This window comes from Saccostrea cucullata, unplaced genomic scaffold (genome assembly GCF_032062105.1).
Source record: "Saccostrea cucullata isolate Sc308-1 unplaced genomic scaffold, CSIRO_AGI_Scuc_v1 ctg6183, whole genome shotgun sequence".
Taxonomy (NCBI): Eukaryota; Metazoa; Mollusca; class Bivalvia; order Ostreida; family Ostreidae; genus Saccostrea; species Saccostrea cuccullata.
This window is the reverse complement of record NW_026920591.1, coordinates 162,217-172,575: the sequence shown is the minus strand read 5'-3', so window position 1 is coordinate 172,575 and position 10,359 is coordinate 162,217. Positions and strand designations below refer to the sequence as shown.

General features: G+C 32.8%; 1 protein-coding gene across 1 annotated transcript; it reads left to right on the top strand.

Moving 5' to 3' along the window:
* Nucleotides 1–5,702: 5,702 nt before the first annotated feature.
* Nucleotides 5,703–8,514, top strand: LOC134252689 (E3 ubiquitin-protein ligase TRIM33-like). The gene is made up of 3 exons (XM_062735189.1): nt 5,703–5,775; nt 6,025–7,324; nt 8,333–8,514. Exons 2-3 carry the CDS (start codon nt 6,025–6,027, stop codon nt 8,449–8,451), a joined length of 1,419 nt encoding a protein of 472 aa, XP_062591173.1. The 5' UTR covers nt 5,703–5,775; the 3' UTR covers nt 8,452–8,514.
* Nucleotides 8,515–10,359: the final 1,845 nt, after the last annotated feature.

The window sequence follows — 10,359 nt, the reverse complement described above, 5'->3', positions numbered from 1 at the left end:
CAGAGCATCGAGGTTTCTTATCATTTAGTAACGAAAAAAAAAAAAAGAAAACAGCAATATTAAATAATATTAAAAATACAAATATCACTCCTCTATGGCCCCTTGACCCCACATCTGATGTTTCAAGGGTCCGTGCTCTGCTCTTATTGTGTATTGTTTGATGGACTTTGAAATTGAATACTGTTCGTTATCTCCATATCCTTCCTTGATCCTTGGCAAAAGATATTCAAGTATAATTATATATATTATACAAAATTTAAATCTTTCTAATAATACATGTATTTCTCACAGGGTAGATTCAAAAGAGAATAATACATATTGTATTCCATATAATCACTTCGTTTTTAGTTTGTGCAGCTAGTTACCAGACCACAACTTACGACGTTTTAGGAACCTCCGACCAATATGACGCTCTTTGCATTTACGGACGAAGTGTTTACCAAACCCCGTACAGGGAACGCCAAATAATAGACAGTTATAATGAAACCAAGCTCAGAGATGACATCATATTCTGTACAAGTTAGTATTAAAACAGTTTTTTAAACAACGTAATCTCTGTTTGTAAAGTTGGGAAAAGCTCCGATTTTGTTAAAGATGACCTATTCCCGGATGTTTTTAGTCGCACAAAGCCGAATACCCACGGCAGATATCTAGGACAATCAGTATATGCGGAGCAGCAATTCTAATCACGACCGCCACTTTTTCAATCGCCTCCAAAGAATGACGGTAAGTGCATTTTAAAAACACTATTATGTTATTATGTTTAACAGATTACGTTCTGAAACTTGTATACATCAGCAACTTCTTAAACGAGGTAAGCTATTAACATACATTTAATGAAATAAGAATATCATCTGTCTGGTTTATAGTCATTTCGTAAGTCATACGGTCCATACAGTGACATGGTAAAGAAATACAATATATCATTAAGTCAAATTAAGATTTTTCCGTTTTCCCTATAATGACACTGAACAATTTAAGGGATGTTCACTCCTCTAAGACATCTGATCTAACTTCTGATGTTTTGGAGGTCCGATTACTTTGATCTAACTTCCAATGTTTTGGAGGTCTGTATTGACTTTGATCTAACTTCCGATGTTTTGGAGGTCCGTATTTACTTTGATCTAACTTCCGATGTTTTGGAGGTCTGTATTGACTTTGATCTAACATCCGATGTTTTGGAGGTCCGTATTTACTTTGATCTAACTTTCGGTGTTTTGGAGGTCCGTATTTACTTTGCTCCCTGTATTTTTTATCGGACTTTGGGCTTAAAGCCAGACGACACATTCCTTCAAGTTTGCAAAAATGTCAAATAATCGGGAAAAATTATACATATTGTGAAGAACATGTTGTTTGATCTTTAACATATTTCATTATCGATATTATTTTAATGTAATTGTAAGGGATAGTGGGCAGAGAATTACATATTTTGATTTACATGGCAAAGGTTCAAGACTCATATAACAGGTTACACGAAAGACAACATATAATTATGAAGTATGCAGACCAAAGGTATTTTTTGTGAATAGAAAACAGCATTTATTTTTTCCTTTACATTCGCATTGCTTTCTTTTATGAGCTACCTTATATAGATATTTACTCTAGAAGAACGTCCGGTTTCCAAATTGAACCGTTCAAAAAGGGCTCAGAAAAAACACTTAGAACGCTCCCTGTTTTTCTATTACAGAGTGAAACAATAGTTAATGGTACATTCGAAGGGTTTTAGCATTAATTTCTAAGACAAAATATGCATTAAGACTCTAGAAGAACGTCCGGTTCCCAAATTGAACCGTTCAAAAAGGGCTCAAGAAAAAACACTTAGAACGCTCCCTGTTTTTTATTACAGAGTGAAACAATAGTTAATGGTACATTCGTAGGGTTTTAGCATTAATTCCTAAGACAAAATATGCATTAAGAGTTTTATTTAGAAGTCTTCTTTACGCAAGTGAAGTTCATTTAGTGTGTCTAAAGTTTTCTTAAAGTGGATGAAAAAAAGCTTCTTATTTGAAAATACATCTTTAATGGGTTTTTGATACTATCTGACAATTATAAAATAAAAATTTCTTTGTATTATTGCGTTTTCCCAATCATGAACAAAGACAGTCACGGGATGTGATGGATCGACAAGGAGGCGTACGTCTCCGTTGTTTCTGATCCCATCTCTGATTCTTTGATACTTTTGTGTTCGATCTACTCTAAATCAGTTTTGTTGCAAATCTTACAAGCCCGCAGTGTAATAATGTAAATATGATGAGACTTTTTAACAATACTCAGAGACGTAAGCGTAGTCATGGACATCGTTCGTACAATAAACCAGCAATACACGACCTCTCTTTTGATTCATTACTACCTTATGTAAATCAACAGTTAGGTCTACATCATATTCGAACCAAATTTTACTCTGTCCCTTTGAAACTTTTAAATAGTCTACTTAAAAAGATCAAGGAACATCCAAATTTAGATGCCTCGACACCTGAATATAGGCTCGGTTCTGTGATTATGGATATTGCACATAATAGGCTTTTTAAACCGGCACCTTTCACGGAAAAAATGCAGCTAAAAAATCCGTCTTTTCCTTAAACTTCAATATGCCGATAAAGGAATTGACGCAGTTAATATAAGTAATATTCTTAATCACAAAAGGGTCCAGTCTTGTATTCAACCATATTTCAAGTTAAAAGACTACGCCTTGTATTGCCTACAAATATACATCGATCACTACTTTTCAATTACAAAAATACTTTACATGGCCTGGATATCGACTATCTGAAAAATAATCCCCTTTTGTGTTCATATTCTTCTTCGCCCTATAACTATAGTGCTGCTGGACACGTTATTACAGGTGACGTAAAAATAGTTCGGAATGAGGACCTTAAATCACTTATTTTAAAAGGTCCTTAATATGCGGGAACCCCAATCCTTCAACTGGCGTCGGAATTACATAAATATTTTGGATTCTGTTGAAAATTACGCCAGACGATGGGCTAGATATGAAAAAGAAGACATAGACACCTTGTCAGAATGGATTAAATGTATCAGATTCATGTTAAAGTCACGTATTAAAAGATTGAGGGGCAAAATGAAAACCATCTATCCTTCTGCGTTCAATAAACCAGAAGTGAAAAAGAATTAGATAGATTGCACGATCAGTACGTACTGGTTCCTGCTAACAAAGCAGGTAACAACCTTGTCTTTGTTTGTAAGGCTCATTTTATAAATTGCATTCTAGAAGAACTTGGATTTAATTCTACAAGTGGTTATCCTACCTATACTCATACTTCCCTTTCTAAGGAAGAAATTCCTAAACATCAGTTTTGAATACTTTTAATATTCCAAAGAGCCAAAATGAATTTGAACTACCTTATATATATTGGATTCCGAAACTTCATAAGAGTCATTACAAACAAAGATATATTGGAGGTTCCAGTAAAAGTTCAACCAAGCCTCTTTCGTTACTTCTCACTAAAATATTAACAGTAATGAAGGAAAAACTTCAATAGTACTGTACAAATATAAATTAAAGAAGTGGTGTAAATCAGATGTGGATACTTAAAAATTCTAAAGAACTTTTGGACAATTTGAAATCACAAGACTTTACAAAAATCAACAGCATAAAAACTTACTACTTTTCAACTTTATACACAACAATTTCCCACGACAAATTAAAATCCATGCTTTTTGATATCATTGACAGCCGCTTCTTCAACAAAAATGGAACTCGTAAGCATAACCTCGTCATTGGTCATTTGAGAAATTATTTTCTTTAAAACAGATTCTGATTGCACACATAAGTACTCTGAAGCTGACATCAAGAAGATGCTTGAGTTTTTGATTGACAATATCTATGTGGTTTTTGGAGACCAGGTATTCAAACAATCTATTAGCATTCCCATGGGTACAAATTTCGCTCCGTTATTAGCAGACTTATTTTTATATTCATATGCAGCAGAACTTATGCAAAACCTTTTACGTGAAAAGAAGAAAACACTTGCTGTGGCCTTCTTCTCGACATTTAGATATATCGACGACGTATTGTCAATTAATAATGATAATTTCCATTCCTACGTCGACACGATATATCCTGGTGAGCTTGAGATAAAAGATACAACAGAGTCCGACACTTCTGCTTCATACTTGGATATTTTACTTGAAAAAGACACTAATGGTAATCTAACAACCAACCTATATGATAAACGTGATAACTTTAACTTTTCTATCGTCAACTTCCCTTGCTTATGCAGCAATATACCTTCATCACCTGCATACGGAGTATTTATTTCTCAGTTGATTCGATATGCAAGAGCATGCTCTACGTATGAACAATTTCTTAAACGAGGTAAATTATTGACAAGCAAGTTGATGAAACAAGAATATCAACAGTCTCGTTTAAAGTCATCATTTCGTAAATTCTATGGTCGATATAATGACATTGTCAGCAAATACAATTTATCATTGAATGAAATGCTGACTGACGTTTTTCATACCAATTGTTATTCCATTATTTATACACTGAATTGACCACGGATTTTTACCGTTATTTCCTGACTATGACAACGACCACACGGCGGGTGTGACCGGTCGGCAGGGGATGCTCACTCCTCCATGGCACCTGATCCCACCTCTGATGTTTCGGAGGTCCGTGATTGCTCTGCTCTTATTTTATATATTTGTTTAATGGACGTTGAGATTGAATACTCTTCGTATTTTTCATATCCTTCTTGCAATGCATTTTGAGATTGATTCCTTTTTATGGCACCAATTTCTTGGAATTTTCCCTACTGAATTTATCAAAAATTGTCTCCATGAGAAAAAAAAAAGATGTTGCCTTCAACCCAACATTTACATATATCGGCGACATGTTTTTAATCAACAATTGATTTCTTTTTCAATTCTACAATTCTGATGTCGATACGATATATCCCTTTGAGTTTGAAGTAAAAGATTCCACAAACTATGCCACATCTGTTTCATATTAGATATTTTACAACTTAAAGGTGTTACAGGTATCCTTACAAAAAAGTCAATGAACACCTTGATTTATGTGGCATATTCTCTTATCAACTGCATTAGGGGTTTATATTTTTCATTTCATATTATACGCAAGAGCATAATTTATCTATGGTCTATTTTTAAAACAGGTAAGTTTTTGACAGACAAGTTGGATATACAAGAAATAACAAGTCTTGCTTGAATTCATCATTTCGCAAGATCTATTACATGTTATTGTTTTGTATTGTTTTATGGACTTTGAGATTGAATACTGTTTTTTTATTTCCATATACTTCATTCTTCATATGTGGAGATACATACAATAAATAATACATCAGTGTTACATTTTGGTTTTTTTTTTCATAAATGCTTTAATATTGAATAAATTCTCAATAAATGATAGTAGCCCTAACACTCCTTCCTCTGTAAGAAAACAGAATCAATGAATGCACATTTCTACTGTTTTCTTCAATAGAGAAAATACACTCCAACAAAATGTGTATAATGCATGATTTCATGACAGATTTTATAATAGCTGTTACAATGTTAAAATGTTCAAATACAGATTATAAGGCTATCCTTGATAAAAATATCATTAGATTAGGTAAGGCATTTCTTTTTCGATCTTTACCAGCTATCGAACACACATAGTAGATAACAACTGCGTATAGGATAGGTTTATATCTTAGCTTGTCAGGTGATGTTGCAATCATGTGGTATTAGCAAATATATGCCTGTTGTATTGAGGACATCTCTAAATTTTAAGATTGCAGGTCCATTATAAAGGTAAAAAATTGTTTGTTTTCAGCATTTCCGTACTTATTTTTCAAATGCTGCAAACAAAGGTAAAATTGTTGTTGAAAATATTTAAAATCCAAGTATTAGATTTTTCTATAATTTTAGAATCAGTTAACATTTTGTGACATTATAATGCACTAAATGTCAGAATATTGTTACATTTTGTGTAAAGTAATGTGCCTAGTTACTGAAGTACGTTAGTGTGTTATTTCAATAACAGTATGCATGGTGTTTCAGATGGACAAAAAGATTACAACTTTTGTCAATAAACTGGAATCTTTCTGTGAATGCACCATATGCTTCAACACTTATGATGAAGATTCACACGTACCACGATTGTTGCCTTGCAATCATGCATTTTGCACTGACTGTCTTGTGAAACATTGTTCCAGCAAGAAATTAAATTGTCCTCTATGTAACCAAACGCATGGTATCTTAAATGAAGGCATTCTGGCTTTCCCAAAGGACAATATACGTCGTGAAATGAGAGATTTAGTTACTGATTTTGCCTCCAATGTGCTGTGCTCCGACTGTCGGACATATGATAGCAAAAGTCTTCTCTGCATAGACTGTAACATTAGAATTTGCAGTTTATGCTCTTCTGAGAGATTGAAAAATATATGTCAAGCTCACAAAATTGATGGCATCAGTGATTCTCCAGTACAATTGGATGATTTACCAGAAAAAAATATATCTTCACAAGTCTGCCTTTTGGATGGACATGAAAAAAGTCAGCTTATTTTTTACTGTACAAGCAAATCATGCTGCAAGCCTGTCTGTCTTATGTGCATATCTGAGCATCATAAAACTCATACTTTCAAAACTATTCATGATGTATACTTAATTCGGAAACACAATATGCAAAGAATTTGTCTTGAGACAAAGGAAAAACTAATAAAGGCTCGGAAAATATTGTCAAAAATTTGTAAAAAGCGTACAGCTTTGATGGCGTGGGACAGAAGAAGCAGGGAAAATTTAGAAGCTACCGTTAAAAAAGGAAATCTGTATCTAATTGAATGTGAGCGTAACGCAAAATGGAATATTTCGAAGAAATATTCAGCACAGTCCAAGTTTAACAAAACTCACAACGTACTTTTATATCAAAGAGAATTTCAAGATTTTAGATGGTTACACAATAAAATGCTCGCAAAAATTCATTTGGCATCAGTCGTAAAAGAAGAAATGTCTTTTCTACAAAAATATAAGAATCAAGAAATGTTGAAAAATTCTAATAACCTCAGAATCAGGTTAAGTTTTATCAATAGAGACCTATGTTTTCTCAGGAATTTCATTGATAATGCTTCACATTGTTGCTCGACTTCAGATCAAATATTAGCAACGCAAAATGAAGTTGATTTTTTGAATCAAGAAAATTCCCTTGCCTTACTGTTGATCAGTTTCACTGAGGTAGATATCGAACGACGTGTTGAAAAGCTATCACCTACTGAAGAACTTGGAATGAAAAGGGGATCTAAATATTTAGAATCTATGATTGATGAAATTATGAAACTGCCAGACTTTCTTCAGGGAGATACAGGTATTAATACTTTTACATTTCGTTCATTTTGTATGAAATTTCAAAATATTTTCCTTAAAGCACTAGCAACTTTCATATGTACAAAATAAGAATGTCAGTTTATTTCAGATCAGGCTTTCGTGTTATTTTTTATCTTTGATAAAGACCAAATCTTAGGATATATATAAAAAATAATCAATACAATTGTTTTTGATTTTACTTCAAAAAGACATTTATGTTAACATCTTCACTGTAAAAATGTGTTTTATTATTTAAAGCAAATGTTTTAACCAAAGCAATTTTTATACAACTTTAGACAAATAAAAAAAAATACCACAACTATTGATGGATTGATTGATTGTATATTGTTTAATGTCCCTCTTGAGAATATTTCACTCATTTGGAGACGTCAGCGTATGCCGGTCAAGGACCTCAAATTAAGACCTATACTCGGCACTCAGGGCCATTGAGCGGTGAGGGTTCTTTATCGTGCCAGCGCCTACCGTGGCACGGGACCACCTACGTTTTTAAGGTCACATCCGAAAGACCCGTTACTTTCACTTCTAATGCCAAGCGCTTTGCAAAGGAACAGTCACTACCTATTTTTTAGTCTTAGGTTTGACGCGGCGCCGGGAACGAGGATCGAACCCGGACCTCCTGATCACGAAGCGAACGCTCTAGGCTACCATGAACGTTCAACCATTGATGGATAGGATGACTCGTAGATAATGAAAGAATAAAAATTGAAAATAAAAAATACATCTATACATAAGCGGTTTTTAAGGACCAGGGCTTGTTTAAAAATTAAGATCAAAACATTAATTGTAAAACTTTATAAAACTGATGATTCTATTTGAAAAACGTACCCCGGGACGAAACTCGAAAGAAGCCACTAGGATAAAGATAGTGCTTTGTTTAATAATGTCTTTTGATGCAGCACTGTTGCAACCACTTTTGAATTACTATTCGAATAGTGGTTGCAACACATTCGATGCTGATACATTTTTGTTTTTTTGTTTTTTTTTTCAGATGAAGAAAACGTGTCCAAACATACTGGATTTACTGAACAGGATCTATTGCTAATCGTTGTCTGTGTAGGCGGTGTTGCATATTTTCTGAACATTTTGCGTCTTCTCCTATATTTATAGGATTAAAATATTACATGTGGACACTTACTTTTCAATGTGCATCTAAATTGAGATCAACTTTTAACAGCGAAAAATTACATTTTGGACATATTCTTTTGTCTTAATTTTTTTCTATTTTATGCGACTGGGTAAAAGCTTTAAAATAAAAGATATATGAAAAAATTAACAATATTTAGAGTCGAAAATCAACTATATCGATCACGTTATATAAATATATTTTTACAGTTCTTACATGTATAATAAACAGGGAAATGTTCTTCATTTCCAATTTGATGAAAAATAGAATGAAACTTTACAATTCGACAAAATAAATGTTTTATTAGCTAAAATGCGTTTATCTATAAGCAGTTTATACAATCATGTGTATGATAATAGTTAAGATTGTCTACTAGGTACTTTTTGAATGGCCTTCGTATATTCGTATATTTTGTTGGTCACCCCCGACCTTTCATTTGATAGGTCGCACCCTACCTTTTGGGATTCTTTTTTAAATTTTGTCCTTGTAAACAGGGATAAACATAGGTGATTTCAAAATCTGGTTTTCCCACCTGTAAGGTGACAAAAATTCAAGATACTGCCTTCTGATTGGTCGAAAGTTTGATGAAGTCATTGGCGCAAAATTTGAATCGTGATTTATATGCGCCCGCTCCACTATTGAGGTTTCTCCATTTCTCAAACAAAGCTTTTATAAATTTCAAATTTCAAATATTCTTGCATTCGATTAACCACACATTGGTTATAACGAATTCAACAAATCTGTAATAACAGATTAAATTCGTTATAACGAATTCAACAAATCTGTAATCACACATTAAATTCGTTATAACGAATTCAATGAATCTGCTATAACAAATTTGATTCGTTATAACGAATTCTTAAAGGCTGTTAAAACAAATTAAATTCGTTATAACGAATTCTAAAAATTTGTTATAACGAATTCAAAAATATTTTTGATAGATCCTAAATGGGCTTCCGTAATTTATAGATACAGATATCTTAGCAAATCAAAATCAAATTACATGTATGTAATCATTTGTGGACCAGTGTTATAGTTTCATAGTTGCAAGTTTGTTACATGACAATATTACTTATTCAGAACTCTTATTCTAAACAAGATTGTTAGAAAATTTTTAAAATGAAATTAGCTAGCAGCTATGACTTGGGGTCATTAAAATAGTGTAAAACTGATTTTTGTTCCGAAAAACTTTTGAGGTGTAATGTTGTATTAAATTATATATCTTACATTATTTATACATGTATTATAAAAAAAAATAATGAAAGAAAACATAAGAAAAATGCACAGAGAAAAAAAATTGTACATAAGAAACGCACTACATGAGAGAGTCGAACTCACGACCTTTATGACTTCAATCCAGCAATAATATCACTACACCACGAAGTCTTGCTAGTTTGAAAGATAAAATTAAGACAGATTGTTGAATCTTGAAACAATTTTAGAAGAATAATTAAATACATCTTGTCAACATTTTCGATATGAAGACCACCTTTAACCAAAATTATCTAAATGTGATGAAGTGCAGTCATATCCAAATAATTTTTTTCAGAAGTTGTTTATTTGGTTAAGGGTGGTCTTTAGCTACAGTTTCTCATTGTTTAAGGGGGTACCGCAGTTTTCACTATATTCTCCATATAAACTGAACGATTTTTATATATGTCATTTGAGGGTACTATTAATATCTAAATATTATTTTTATGTGATTTGCTTCAAGGCATGTATAAACTAACACTGTATGACAAAATTTTGGTTAAACAATGTATTTAAAAAATCACTACTAGAGTAGGCGAAAGTGACTATCAAATGCGCTATGGCTCTTTGTGCGTGAAAGGCGTGGCATCCCTTATTTAATAAGGTTTATTTACAGCGTATCACATTGATCGGAAGTTGTA